We start from the raw sequence: 16150 nt of genomic DNA on the forward strand, positions 1-16150 counted from the left end.
AAGTAGAGACGTTGTTGGGCTTTCTTGACTGTTGCATCAACGTGAGTGGACCAGGACAGACTGTTGGTGATGATGACTCCCAGGAACTTAAAACTATCGACCATCTCCACTTCGGAGCCATTGATGCAGATGGGAGTGTGTGTCGTGCTAAGCTTCCTGTAGTCGATGATCAGTTCCTTGGTCTTTCCAACATTTAGAGAGAGGTTGTTTTCGGTACACCATGCAACCAAGTGATTTATCTCCCTTCTGTAATCTGTAATCTGATTTGTCGTTGTTTGAGATATGGCCCACCACAGTCGTATCATCCGCAAACTTATAGATTGAGTTGGAGTTAAATCTTGCCACACCGCCATGTGTGTATCGGGAGTACAGTAGAGGACTGAACACACATCCTTGCAGGCCTCCGGTGTTGAGGACTATTGTGGAGGAGGTGCTGTTGCCTATCCTGACAGATTGCGGTCTGTTGGTGAGGAAGTCGAGGATCCAGCTGCATAGGGAGGGGTCAAGTCCAAGGCTAAAGAGTTTGGTTATTAGTCCTGATGGGATAATGATGTTGAAGGCGGAGCTGTAGTCTATTAACAGCAGTCTTACATAGGTGTCCTTGTTGTCGAGGGGTTCGAGTGTTGATTGCAGAGCCGTGAGGTAGCATCTGCTGTGGACCGGTAGCGGTGATAGGCAAACTGCAGTGGATCGAGACCGTCTGGGAGGCTGGCATTGATCCGTCTCATGACTAGCCACTCAAAGCATTTCATGATAACAGAAGTTAGGGCCACATGTCGGTAGTCGTTGAGGCACGCTACCTTGTTCTTCTTTGGTACTGGTATTATGGCGGTCTTCTTGAGGTGGAGACCTCCGAGCGGAGGAGTGAGGTGGTGAAGATATCTGCGAATACACTCAATACAAAAGAGTCATCGGTCTCGAAACGTTAGCTCTTTTCTCTCCCTACAGATGCTGCCAGATCTGCCGAGATTTTCCAGCATTTTCTCTTTCGTCTGCGACTACACTCGCCAGCTGGTCTGCGCAGGCTCCGAGTGCTCACCCAGGGACTCCTTCAGGGCCTGTCGCTTTCCGCGGATTCACTTTCAAGGGGCTGGTTTAGCACAGTGGGCTAAGACAGCTGGCATGTAATGCAGAACAAGACCAGCAGCGCGGGTTCAATTTCCGTTCCAGCCTCCCCGAACAGGTGCCGGAAATGGGCGATTAGGGGCTTTTCACAGTAACTTCATTGAAGTCTACTTGTGACAATGTGATTATTATTATTATTATTAAGAAGGCAGCTCTTACTTCTGAGGCTGTAATAGTGGGTATGGGTGTGCCCAGGGCTATTGGGGCGGGTGGCACTGATACATTGGCTGACTGCTCAAAGCGGGCATAGAACTTGTTCAGATCATTGGGTAGGCCTTGCCTTGCTTTATAGCCTGTGATCTTGTGTAGGCCCTGCCATAGTCGTCGTGGGTTAGTGCCGTTGGCCTGGGACTCCAGTTTGGTGCGGTATTGTCTTTTTGCATCCCTAATGGCTTTCCGTACGTCGTACCTGGATTTCTTATATAGGTCAGTGTTGTCAGACTTGAAAGCCTCCATCCGGAACTTCAGCAGGGAGTGAACCTTTTGGTTGAGCCAGGGTTTCCGATTGGGGAATACCCATATTGTCTTCTTTGGTACACAGACCTCGACACACTTACTGATGAAGTCTGTGATGGTGGTCGCGTACTCGTCCAGGTTAGCTGCCGCGGCCTTGAAAAAGGACCAGTCCACAGACTCCAAGCAGTCGCGGAGGATGTCCTCAGATTCCTCGGACCAGCACTGCACGGTTTTCTTGACTGGCTCAGCACGCTTGAGTTGCTGTTTGTAAGCTGGTAGTAGGAATACCGACTTGTGGTCGGATTTGCCAAAGTGAGGTCTACCTAGGCCCACTACCCCGCCCATCCCCGTAACCTGACCCTCTCATCTTTGAACATTAAGGGGCAATTTAGCATGGCCAATCCGCCAAATGTGATTGTACCAGATTGTTTGCAGCGGTTCAGTAAGGTGGCTTACCACCATCTTCTCGAGCACAATTAGAGATGAGCAATAAATCCTGGCTTAGTTAGCAATGCCCTCACCCCCGAGAGAATAAAAGAAGGACTGGAAGACCTTGGCAAGGGACATGGCTAATTCTTGCGCCCAAGTCTTCAGTACTATTAACAGGATATTTTCAGAGCCCATAGCCTGATTTACTTATGTGAAGGAAATGCCTTGCTCTCTGCGGCGGACACTTGCACAGCTCAAAATCCATTTCGATAAAAATGGGTTCTTCCTTGTTCTAAATTTTGTAATGCCCCAGCCCACCTCCCAACCCAACCCAACACTCCAACCAATGGTGGGGCCATCGAGGCCTTCCTTCACCCTTGTTTTCCCTCCACAGCTGCTGACTGCCAAGTGTTTCGCGTACTGTTTCTCTTTTAAGTTAGATTTCCGGAATCCGTAGAATTTTGCTTTGTTTGTGAATATTCATCTTTCATGAGAACATACAAAATGCAATTCCAATTATTGCATTTACATGTGAGAGACATTGTGAATTTGAAAGGAATTTGAGTTTCAAATTGTAGTGGGTGTCGAGATCAGAGTTTACATTTAACATTATCTGTCATTAATTAACTAAGCCCTGGAGTCAGGCATAATCCCACAAGTTTCTGATCTGGGTTAGAGTGCTGCCATAAGCAAAGCTAATCACAATAAATTTTAGTAGTTCAGTCCATGTTGCAAACAGATAATTAGAATTAAACATTAACATTCCAAGAAACAATGGGAATTCAGGTTGCGAAAGTTCATTTAGCTTTCTGTGAGTCATTAGGATAATTTAGGACTGAGTTCAAATTGAGGTGGATAGGTTTACAATGGAAATCATAGAACATACAGTGCAGAAGGAGGCCATTCGGCCCATTGATTCTGCATCGACCCACATAAGCCCCCACTTCCTATCCCCGTAACTCAATAACCCCTCCTAACCTTTTTGGACATTAAGGGCAATTTAGCATGGCCAATCCACCTAACCTGCACTTCTTTGGACTGTTGGGGAGGAAACCGGAGCACCCGGAGGATACTCATGCAGACACTGGGAGAATGTGCAGACTCCGCAAAGACAGTGTCCCAGCGGGGAATCGAACCTGGGACCCTGACGCTGTGAAGCCACAGTGCTAGCCACTTGTGCTACCGTGCTGCAAGAGAGCAAATGTGCTGCCATGCTGAAAGAGAGCAAATGTTTCACAGGGCAGCACTGAGTTCTGTTTATCAAATTCCACTTCAAATTGTATAAACTTAATGATTCTTTACATTTCTTGGATGTTGGGCAGGTTAGGAAACCAGAACAAATAGGATTAGGTCTGTGAAGCATCTGGTTGCATCATTTTATAGGAAATCAGATAAAATAAAAGCGAACTCTCAGCTCACATGAATGTTAAATTGGGCAATAGCAATCAACACTTCTGTATGTTTAAGGGAAGAATTATCATTGAACAAGTTTTAACTGGTGCATAATTACAGATGCAATCAGATCTCCTCATAAACCTAGATATTTTGTTAAATTTCAGTTTTGCTTTTGGTGCAAAACATAATGAAAGATCAATCTTGGTGATGATTGGCAGCATTATATTTATTTATATTAATTCTGAACATGTATAAAACATGTGGGATGCAGGAAATATACTTTATTTAAAATATTTCCCTTATGGTTGATAAGGCAATAAACATGCTAATCGAATTCTAGGTTTTGTTGTAAAATATAAACTACAAAAGCCAAGAGTAATGATGAGCCCCTATAAAACTTTAATAAGACCCCAGTTTATTAGTGTGTAGAATAGTGGTGTCCATTCTCTAGGAATATATTGAGACATCAAAGAATGCAATGCAGATTCATTAAGTGAGGAAATACAACTATAAAGAAAGACTTAGAAAAATGTCTCTTTTTTAAAATACATTTTCCAATTAAGGGACAATTTAGCATGGCCAATTGACCTACCCTGCACATCTTTCGGTTGTGGGGGTGAGACTCACGTAGACACGGGGAGAATGTGCAAACTCCACATGGACAGCGACCCGGGGTTGGGATCAAACCATGGTCCTTGGTTCCACAAGGTAGTAGTGCTAACCACTGTGCCACCTTGCAGCCCATCTCTCTTCTTCATTAAATAATACCGATTTGAGGGCAATATGATAGAATTGTTAAAAATTACGAAATGAAGGAACAGGGTACATAAAGGGCTGATTCTGGCAATCGATGTGTCAAGACCAAGAGCCCTTAGATACAGAACTAAATGAGAGACTTCTGGCAGAGGGCAAACTTTGCACAGAGAATTTATGGTAAGGCATTCATTACCAGGAATAATGGTTGGGCCAGAATGTATTTGTTTAAAATCAGATTGAATAGTTGCATGAAGAAAATAGAATGAAGGGATATGGGAAGCAGGTACTTAAATGTTCATGCGGAGATCAACACTGACACTGACAGGTTGGGCTGAATAACCTGTCCCTTGTTATAACTTCTATGGATTGTTTTTAAAATTTAGAGTACCCAATTATTATTATTTTCCAATTAAGGGGCAATTTAGCGTGACCAATCCACCTAACTTGCACATCTTTGGGTTGTGGGGGCGAAACCCATGTAGACATGGGGAGAATGTGCAAACTCCACACGGACAGTGACCCAGGGCCTGGATTAGAACCCAGGTCCTCAGTGTCGCAGTCCCAGTGCCAACCACTGCGCCACATGCCGCCCTCCTTCTATGGATTTCTAAGTATCTCTGCTCTTTTATTAAACAATTATGTTTTGGTGAGATTAATATTTGCTTTGTACATGTTAGATTTATTACAGGAAGCTATGATAGGACTTGCAAAGTGTGGGATACTGCATCAGGAGAAGAGCTGCATACACTTGAGGGGCATAGGAATGTGGTCTACGCTATTGCATTCAACAATCCTTATGGGTGAGAAAAGGAATTGTATATTGGCTACTGATATTTGCCAAAAAAATTAGTGGTAGTGATTTTGTTATTTGAGCTTTGTTAGAAACTATGGTCACTGTATAAAAACCGCACACTTAGATACCTCAAATTATATATATTTCCAATCAGCAGATACCACTGTCTCAATTTTGTTTAGTGCTTTACTTGCAAAGTATTGACAGAATTGTACTGTTACAAATGTTAAAATATGTAATTACTTATATATTATTTATTTCACATTTTTAAGCTTCCTTCAATTTTGATGTTTAACCATTCCTCAAGCTAGGGGCTTGCAATTATAGAATGTAAATGTTATATAAATGCTGGATGTATTTGTCTGCAATTATCTTAAACATGATGATGCCTCCATTCATGTAGCAAACAGGAAATTGCAAGTAAATATATTACATGTTCATATAGCCAATATTCACAAAACCTAACCTAACATTGATCAATGAATGTTGCAGAATTCCTTTCCCCATCATTTCACTATTTTCACAGTAACTTCATTGCCATGTTAATGTAAGCCTACTTGTGACACTAATAATGATTATTATTATAACACATCAAATAAAATGAGTGTAGTTAGAAATTAGAAGCTACAAAATTTGGGTTTGTAGCACCATTACAGATGCTACAGAAACCCAGAGCTCATTAAATGGCGGCTTCTGGCCCATGCACTGCAGCATGATCGTAAGGGTGCTCGTTTACCGGAAGCATGCAGAGTGGGCAGATTATCAAGTCAAACAGTGCCTAAAGCTGATTTGGTGCACTGCTCTGATTTAATGCACAGCCTATCATTTTGGATCTCACAGGTTCCGTTAGCTTAAAACCTCCCAACTGACCATTAATTTAACTGCACAAGCGATCACCCCATTGTTGTTACCTGGAGAGATGCTTTTGACTTTTCCTTTGGAAATAGGGAGTGGAGGTACAGAGTTCAGTGTTATTGAAGGAGTTTGGAATGTTTTTTGGATTCACAACGAAGGAGGCATCACTCCGAATGGGCTGACCATGATTGGCTACTCAGATTCTGGTTCCCCTAAATCACTTCTCACATTGCCACTGGTCATAATTCCCCACCTTCCACCCCTTTGTTACAGAACATCACATGGTCCACTTGGCAAAATCCTGAAATAAAGAAGCCACAAGATAACCATCTATAACAACTTTATCCAACAATACTTCCAATAATACAGATCAAATTGAACTGTTCATCCATGACTATTCCCTTAGTGCTTGTCTTGTGGGTACTTATGCTTGACATGGTGTAGGAACCCAGTGGCTGCAGTAGCCTAGTATAAGGCTGTGATCTTTCAATTGGGAGATTGCAGATGGCTGTGCAGGATGCCCTTGAATAGCTCTGCCTTGAGGGCCTAGCTTCAGACAGCAGCATGGGTAGCTGTAGTCTAGGCTGGTTGGCTGAGAGACAACAGTAAGGGCACTGGGATATTGGAAATGGTGGGATCATGAATGCTGTTAGCCTGAGAGAGAACAGTAGCTTTGTGTTCTATCGATCCATGTGTACTGCCCAGGAGTGATGCTTCAGCAATTCTCACAGTAGTTTGGAGTGTAGTTTACTGGACACTATGAATGGGGTATGTCCCTTTGAGCACTGGTAGTCACAGCCACGATTGCAGCAGCCTGAGCCTGCATGACACTAGGCTGAGCTTTCTTGGCAAGAAACATGGATCTCATGATCTTAGTGTGATCTTCTACTACAGGACTGAGATATTGGATGGCTTTTGCTGGTATTGCATTGGACACTGGTACATCAATCACCAGATGTTACAGCATAGCTGCGTCCATAAATGCTGTCATGGAATTGGCCACCATTTCTATGCTGGAAAGGATAGGCTTCAAACTACTTGCAAAACAATGTGCCAAGCTGAAGATGGACTTCTCCATAGTGATAACAGACCTGACAATGCACCAAATATCTGTGTGCATTCCCTTCAATGTTCTCCTGTATATCGTCCCATTCAAGCCTTCCGTTGAGTCTTGCCCCCTAGCACCTCCACTTCACCCTGCCGGATGAAGTGGGGTACATTAAGCCCTTTCCCTCCTGGCTTGGCTGAAACCTGCAGCTCACTTGTGCCCAGTTACTCACCATGTGCATCATATGCTGATCCTGACTCTATACTAGTCTCTAAAATACAGATAATGCATGCATTTGAGCTGGTGGCTGCAAGTGACAGTACTTCTTCATCAGACATAAACTGATCCCTATGCCCTTCATGCAGCAGCTGACCAGGCCTTAATATTTGGGAATTTGAAGTAAGGAATCTAGGGTGGACCAGGCCAATTGTCACACCATCCACAGCTTGCACTTGATGCCAGAAAACAGAAAGTGGGTGAAGTATTTGAGATGCATAAAACATGAACATACTCTCTTTCTTAATATGGTTGGTGACACAGGTTGCAACCATCACTGTCATAATGTGGAACATTTCTAAAAGGCTCAGGCAATGAAGACATACCTGTTCCTCACTGGTTCTCTACTGTTCCCTCTGGTTATCTACAACATTATCCTGCAAGTTAGAGGGTAAAATATTAGTGAGTGTGTTGCCATGTGTTTTGAGTGATGTGTCTACTATAGTTGAATAGCTGGACATATGTGGAATCTGAAGAGGTGGGTGTGAGGCTGGCAACATTGGTAAGTGAGGTGGAGCATCTAAATGTCAGGTATGAGCCATGGTTGCTGATGGGTGAATAATGGAGCTGTGGTGTTTTGAACAGTGTGAAAGGTTGGTAGTGTGGTCATAAGTAATTTGATGATGCATTCATTGACCTTGACTACTTGTGTGAGAGCATTACACTTTTGCCAGCATTGCAACCAGGTCCTTGGGGCTCCTAGAATTCAAGTTCCTGACTACCAGCTCCCATTCTCAGGTTCTGCCTTGAGTCACCTCCTGCCCCACCTATCCGCTCACCTCCTCTCAACCACCTGGACTATGATAGACAGTGCCACATCAGAGAACCTTCATAGATTCCCTACAGATGTCATTCGGCCCATCGGGTTTGCACTGACACTCCTGGGGTGGGATTCTCACGTACCCGGCGGGGCGGGGGGTCCCAGCGGGATGGAGTGGCGTGAACCACTCCGGCGTCAGGCTGCCCCAAAAGGTGCGGAATCCTCCGCACCTTCATGGGCTAGGCCTGCCCAGGAGTGGTTGGTGCTCCACCTGCCGGCGAGATAGGGGCCTGACGCCACGCCAACCGGCGCCGAAGGGCCTGCACCAGCCGGCACGAGTTGACGCATGCGCGGGAGCACCAGCACGTGCTGGCGTCATCCCCGCGCATACGCAGAGGGATTCACTTCTGGGAATGGCGGATGACCAAGGCCTCCAGTGCGGAAGGATTAGAGTGCCCCCACGGCACAGGCCCGCCCGCGGTTCGGTGGGCCCCGACCGCGAGCCAGGCTACCACCGGGGCACATCCCGGGGCCAGATACCCCCACGATCCCCCCGCGACCCCCCAAGAACCCCGGAGCCTGCCCGCGCCGCAAGGTCCCGCCGGTAAGGGACCAACTCTAATTTACGGCAGGACCGGCATAGAACGGGCGGGACTTCGGCCCATCGCGGGCCGGAGAATCCGGACAGCCCCGGGGCCCATTGAGTCGCGCCGGACCCCGCCATTCTCTGAGGTGGGCAGCGCGACTCACGCCGGGCCGGTTTTTGGGGGGCGGGAGGATGGCGGGGGACGTGATTCACGTCGACCCCCGGCGATTCTCCCACCCGGCAGGAGTTCAGAGAATCCCGCCCCCTGGTCTCCGCTCTTTGGCCAGTTGCAATATCTTCTTTCCCTCAAAGACCTTCTGACACTGTTCCACCAGTTGCTGCAGATGAATGGATATTCATTTAAGAGAGATAAGCTGCATTTAGGAGTGCATGCATTTAGGAGTGCAGTATGTCGTGCTAGTCATGTGAGAATGCAGTCAGTCAGCAGTGTGATTTGCCCTGGGCTGCATGTCACAATCATGTTGAGGATCAGGGAGCATGATGTTTGTGTGCTATCTGTCTCAACTTGACCAGATGTGGGATAAACATGTTTCATAATACAACCACTTGCTAATAAGACAAATCCAATTTTTCCCTCAAACTCTAAAACGTTTGAAAAAAGTTTTATAACAGTAGGCCTGTGTTAGTGGTTATTGTGATCTTTATCTCCTCTCCGTGAGCAAATCTCTCAACAATCACAATGAATGTGAAAAAAACATGCAATTATTTTAAACAGGTTACTCCTCCCGTGACATCTTGTGGAGTAATGATGTTGAAAGGTTCCTCACAGTATTTTTTTGTCAAGAGTAATATGGAACCAACTGGTTAGGAAACAGTGAATTACCAATAAAATTAAAGTAATTATGTGCCCCCTCCAATAGCTCTATACAAATTGATTGATCTGTTTTACTCAGCAAAGTTGTCAAAAGGCAATAGTTGAACAGCAACTAGATAAGTTTATGCTGGGTGGTCTTAATGCTAAATTTCTTTAGAAGAATAATTAATAGCTAAGCTGATTTACAGCTAAAAAATAAGGTATAATTGTTCAGAAGCTCTACGAAACATTTAAAGAGTCCCCAATTAGAACCTTTATCCAGAGGCATTTAAAAAACATGCATGAAGTCAAGCTGCAGTTGAAATGTGCTTGGACAGTCTACTTCAATTATTCAAATTTTCCATCTCTGAAACGCTGATAATTATTTTGAAGTTCTTCTAATGCCGCTGTGAGGGTAATAGAAAGGCATATACATTTTTGACTTGGTTGCACTGATGGCAAGATGGATGTGGGGTCATTACTAGATTAGATGTTGGTGCAGTGGGCATAAGAAATGTATTGCTGTTTCAAGAGAAATATTCCATTGACTGGACTACTTTGTGCCTTTCATACCTATGGGCGTCAATTTCTAGAGGTTACTCCTGATCTTGCTATAAATTTGGCAAAGAACTGTAGAAACCCAGGGAAGAGGCATTTAATTTCCAGGGTTTCTGCAGCTCTTCCACTAATGTTACAATGGAGATTTATAGTCACTGCGTGGAAATGCGCTCCCTATATCTTTCAGAAAGTTTATAAGACAAATTTAAAATGCGTGCCTATTTTTAATTAGAGACAAGATTGCTACTGGTTCGTTCGATAAAACCTGCAAATTATGGAGCTCTGAAACAGGCAAATGTTACAATACATTTCGTGGACATACTGCAGAAATTGTAAGTTTCTATACTTCTTAGAATCAAAGAGGACATCTAGATATTATTGCTCCTTTTAATAATCAAATCTCAAAAGAATTATATTTTAGGATTTTGTTGTTTTTGTTTGTTTTGTATGTTTCTAATTTGTCTTGAAGAAAGTTACCGATGGCATCTTGTGATTGGGAGGTTTGGAGGTTGGATATGGAGTTGAATGAGATCCACTTACTTGAGTTTATTTACATGAGGAAGTTGCATTAATGACCAAATCAACTGGATCAAGTTTGTTATTTCATCTGTGGCAGCTCAACTTCCTGGCAATCTGTTTTCACACTGGGCTCTGAATGTGACCTCAGGAGATGTATAATGTCCTCAGATTTATGTCCATTTGTTACAATGTCTGAAGAGTTTGACATTCTAAATATCTTTGATTAATGTGCTCAGAACTTCTCTAATAATGACTTTGTCACTTGTTAACTAAAATTAAAAGCACTTACATTTATCAATGAAAAGCTGAATCCGAAAAGGGGTTCCTGGGAACATCACATGCCATATCCCACAAATCAAAGTACATTCTCATTAATCCTACTCTGTTTGCTACCTACCAACCCATGTCACAAGGTTATATCTAATTCAGTGTGTTTTTTATTTGTGTTAATAGTCTATCGTGAGGAACCTGAGCAAATGCCTATGGAAATCCATATAGGTAATTTCCAAAGGCGCTCTCAAGTCACCATATTAACGACCTTCTCAAAAAATTCAATCAACACACATTGTCCAAGGATAGCTGAAAAAAGACTACCCCTTACATACATCCAATATGTGGATTATACATTTGCTATATTTAAATCCGTCGCAGCACGTAATAATTTCTTTGTATGTCTTAACGGGCTCCATCCTGCACTCAAATTCACCTTTGAAATGGAGTGGTCAAATGAACTAGTTGAGAAATCTGCGATAGGGTTCTCTACTATGGTCTACCGCAAGCCTACCTTCATTGGTCAATACACATGTTGGAATTCTTACAGTTCCACATGCTATAAGATTGGCCTAGTCATCAAATTTGTATATACAGTCCAAGGCATTTGCTCACCATGTAAACTTTATGTTGAAATAGGGTGCATCAAAGACATCCTGCGGCATAATGGCTACAGTGATCAGATCATTGCATGCTGTATATAGTGCAAAATCATGAACAAGCCTAAGGTCGTCATTTCAGGTCCTGTTACGTGCCCAGTTTAACTCAGATTACCCTGGAAAGGCACGGTATCTCATATTTTGAGCAGCAGGTGAAGCTTGCGGTTCCACCCTACTAGTATGCAGTAGCAATGCAAGTGGTATTCACCACTAACAGGAACCATCAAGGCAAAAAGACGTTCTGCCTATTACATAAATTCGTAATATGGTATATGAATTTCAGTGCCAGTGTGATGCTAGGTATGTAGACTTGAGGATTGTATCAAACAGCATGCCAGTTCCCTTGTTTGCAACGGACAAGATACAGACCGTACCCAACCACCCTGTGCTTGCAAAACTCAAAACACAGCTTTGAACATTAGATGTGATTCTACAATTGGACGACATTTGCTGAATAATCTTCAGGATGCCCAAATGTATACCGGCAACCGATTTGTCAGTCATGCTCGCAGTGTGGTGCATATGTATGTGTACTGGAATTTATATATATATTAATACGCAGGGTGCTGTTCTTTTCCAACAAAAAGAACATGTACACACATTGCGACAGTTTCAGCTGAAAAAAATATGTGATAGGCTTTCACTGGTTCATTCTTTAGGGCAATGCCTTGACCAATCAGCATCAAGGTGCCTAGTTCAAATTTTCAAATGGTGCTTGGCAGTTAACTGTCAGTTACAGTTAACTGGTGCATTCTCTATGGCAGAGTCCACTTGCCGACCAATCACCACTCTCTTCTAATGGAGTATAAAGTTGTTGTTTCGCCTGACATTGGTGTTCTTGAGATTGTCCTGATGAGTGCAAGATGAAAAGCTTCGGCAAAACGTTTTTCCTCAGCAATACTCAAGTTCTATACTACCAAACAACTACTTGTCCAAGTACGAAAGAGAAAATGCTGGAAAATCTCAGCAGGTCTGGCAGCATCTGTAGGGAGAGAAAAGAGCTAATGTTTCGAGTCCGATGACTCTTTGTCAGTGCTTTGACAAAGAGTCATGGGACTCGAAACGTTAGCTCTTTTCTCTCCCTACAGATGCTGCCAGACCTGCTGAGATTTTCCAGCATTTTCTCTTTTGTTTCAGATTCCAGCATCTGCAGTAATTTACTTTTATTACTTGTCCAAGTGTTCAGTTATTCTGTCCCCAGTGATAGATTCAAGAGATTTCCCCCCATTGATATTAAATTGATAGGGCTGTAGTTACCTGATTATTCCCTCCCATCTTAAGTGATGAATTAACATTTTAAATTTTCCAATCCAAAGGCACAATTGCCGAATCTAGAGAGCTTTGGGAAATTATGGTAAACGCCTCTACAATTTTCTCTTTTTTTCAATACCCAGGAGCTGAAAGCTGGAGGTTTGTCTACAGTCCATTACTTTCTACATTACCATTTTTAAAACTTAGATTAAATGCAATAAACTCTTCGCTTATGCTATTTTTCGGTTATCTTGTAATTACGCTTTGGCTCTTGCTCGATTATGAAAACAAATGCAAAGTACTCATTTAACATATTAGCCTTTTCCTTAGATGTACAGACTCACAGATGAACATGTACCACTTAATGAGGTACCAGAGGGTTGCTAGTCTCTTTGGGAAAATAATATCCGAGTATGAGATGCTACCTTCAGGTCAGAAGGATGTTACTACTCTGGGATTTGAAAGCTGTTATCCATTTCAGAAATTATCCCAGGTTATACAATCGAACATCCCTTGTGACCTAGAAAAATGCATCTTGGTTCTGGAGCTCAGACTTAACAATTATTAACAGTGTACACCAAATTTTATATTTTCTCCATTCTATCCAAAACAGAAAAAAAAATCATGCCAATCCAAAATCAGATGGCAATATTTTTATACCATTAAAAACGCACAAAAGTTTGAGAAGTGGGCAGACTGATTTTTTAAAAAATTATATAATTCTTGCATCCACTGCACGCAATAGAGACGTGTTCTACTGGGGGCCTTAGTGCGCCATCTTTACTGAAGAAACAAATTGAGTTAATTTGAATTCTGATTACAATAGAACTTCATAATGTGTAAGGATTTCAGAATTCAAAAATCTATTCTTGTCAGGGCGAAATGAGAAGACAACTGGAAGGAGGTGGGGGAATCTTCGGCTGCTATTACATAACCTAAGTTATCTTAATCCTAAATCTCTTTAAAATAATTTTTTGTACCGCTGTGTACTTTAGTTCATTGCAGCATCCAATTTATTTTCTTTAGTTTCTATGTTCAAATCAATGTTATTTATACTTTCATTGGCAGTATACAATGTGATGTTCCTCTGTTAACTATTGGAAACACACAACAATAATGATTTTCAACAAATTAATGTTTGTGTATAAATTAACAGTCCAAAGCAGTAGTTTAGTTGAGAACTTCAGATGATGTCCAAATATCCATGGTTCTGACTTTGGTGACTTGTGTAGTCCTTTTATTCCTGCGATTCAACTACAGTTTTATGCCAGCCTCATCTACTGTACCAAGGAAATCACTGTGGCTGGTGAAGCAATTTGAAAAGTGCCTGATATAAATCACTGTGGTTTTTAATTAAGGTGTCCTAGAAAAAAAAAGTTGAATCATTTATTTACTTTTAAAGGTTAATACTTTTAATTCCTATTTTTAACCTATTATAGGTATGCTTATCATTTAATCCTCAAAGTACTTTAGTAGCAACAGGCAGTATGGATACGACGGCAAAGCTTTGGAATATCCAGTCTGGTGAAGAATCTGTTACTCTAACGGTATAAATAATGCTACAAATGCCTCTCTTTAGTTTAAAGATATTGTCGTGATTTTGATTTTTTTTGCATGGTTAAATGACAAATGGTTTACATTTTAAAAAAAATATTTTTATTGGCATTTCCACTTTTAACAGTTTAATAATTAGACATATAAAACACAATATTTACAGAACAAGACATTTCTTATGTACAATTTTACACGTACCCCTTTTATCGGCCCTTCCCGTTTCCATGCTCCCCTGCTCCCCGACCCCCATCCCCCCTCCTCCACCCCCGTTGATAATTGGGCTCCATCCTGGCCCCATCTTTTGCCTTAGCTTTTGTATTTTTATAATTCTTTCCTTCATTTTGTGGTTTTTGCTGTTACCCCTGTAGCTATCTGCCCCCTCCCTTTCACTCTTTTTCCCTGTCCCTTCCTGGTTCCCTCTCGCCTTGTGGGTCCGCCACTCCCCCGCCTGTTGTTCGTGGCCCTTTCCTCCTACTTGCTGTCTCTTCGGCCTCTCGAGATCCCATTTGCTGGTATGCTGGCTCTGTTCCTTCCCTTTCTTAATTGAGGGTGTGATGCGACCGTATTTTGGGGCTAATTTTGCCTAAAAGTGTCTATTTGGCTATGTTCTGGAGGAGCGCCACCTGATGTGTGTCTGCTTAGCACATCACCGTCACCAGAAGTCACAAATGGTTTACATTTTGATATTGTCTCTTCGCCCCTTGTCCATTCATGTCATTCTGCTGTGGAATATTTGATTTGATAATAATGAATGTTCAGTAGCCAAATTGTCACTGTGTCACATTTTATCATGAATCATGTTGCCAATGTGTCGACCAACTTGGAAGCACTAGTTGCTTATGTAAACTTTTGTGTTTTGTTAGATATTCGCCAAATTTAAATGATAACAGATTTGTGTAGCTTAATTTATTTTGAGCTACAATGGTTCACAATCAAACAATTTTACTCAAACCTTTTTTTCTCCTTTGATTATGTATGCCTTCTCTATATAAATGTTTACCCAGGATACTTCCTGCGTGATGGCAACTTTTATTCTAAGCTGCCACAGGGAAGATGGAGTTTGTGGAAAATCAGTCTCCGCATTAAGTGTGGAGCATTTAAACCTTCTCTTAATGATGCCCAATTTGGCTGTGCGTAAGAGTCATAATCCAAATTAGAGGTTATGGATGACTAGCATTTTTTCTGAATATGCTTCAACTCGGCCCAACCCTTGTATTATTGGTAGCTCTCTCACCTCTGAGTGAGAAGATTGAAGATTCAAGTTCCACTCTAATGACTTAACCACATGGTCTAACTTGACAGTTAAAGAAACTGCTACACCATTGGTGTCACCATTTAGATGGAGACGTTTAACCAGGTTTCTGTCTGCTTCCTCAGGTGACCGTAAAGGATCCCTCGGCACTGTTCACTGAAGTGCAGGAAGTTATTTTTCGGTCCTGGTCAATCAACAGTGTCTCAGTCAACGCTGTAAACATTATCTGGTCGTTTACCTCATTGCAGATTGATTGCCATGTTTGCCTGCATAACCACAGTGACTTTACTTGAAAGATTTAGGGTGTTCTTTTCTGATAACTTATATTTTCCTTTCAGGGACATTCAGCTGAAATCATCTCCTTGTCATTTAATACAACAGGAGATAAGATTATCACGGGCTCCTTTGACCATACAGTTTCTGTGTGGGATGTGGGATCTGGCAGGTGTGTAAACTGCTTAATGTTGTCATATCAGTCCACACCTTAATTCTGTATGTTTTAAACACTTTTTGAAGCATTCCGATTCAAATTCCTGCTTTCGCATTTGTGTCTTTGTACAATTATGGAAAACAAAATTTCAGGTAAATGTTTGGGTCACAAACAGTATCTACATCCTGTCAATGCAAAAAAAACAACTGTTCATCTTTATATTTGTCACTTAGCAATCTTTCTATCCCCGAGAAATCCTTTTATCCTTATGGCTCCATTCCTTTCAATATTGTGTGCCTTAATATTTGACACTTTTATCAAACATCTGGAAAAGACGATGCACGCATACACTACCCACTGTATT

General features: G+C 42.2%; 1 protein-coding gene across 2 annotated transcripts in view; it reads left to right on the forward strand.

Annotated features, from left to right (window-relative positions):
* The window catches only part of daw1 (dynein assembly factor with WDR repeat domains 1), an 83782-nt gene that overhangs the window by 46648 nt on the left and 20984 nt on the right, over positions 1-16150 (forward strand). For both annotated transcript variants that reach the window (XM_072474072.1, XM_072474073.1), the window contains exons 5-8: positions 4839-4961; positions 10084-10183; positions 13990-14097; positions 15695-15801. In XM_072474072.1, coding sequence (XP_072330173.1) covers positions 4839-4961; positions 10084-10183; positions 13990-14097; positions 15695-15801 — 438 coding nt within the window. The remainder of the gene's footprint in view (positions 1-4838; positions 4962-10083; positions 10184-13989; positions 14098-15694; positions 15802-16150) is intronic.

Source organism: Scyliorhinus torazame, chromosome 14 (genome assembly GCF_047496885.1).
Source record: "Scyliorhinus torazame isolate Kashiwa2021f chromosome 14, sScyTor2.1, whole genome shotgun sequence".
In the NCBI taxonomy this organism is placed as follows: domain Eukaryota; kingdom Metazoa; phylum Chordata; class Chondrichthyes; order Carcharhiniformes; family Scyliorhinidae; genus Scyliorhinus; species Scyliorhinus torazame.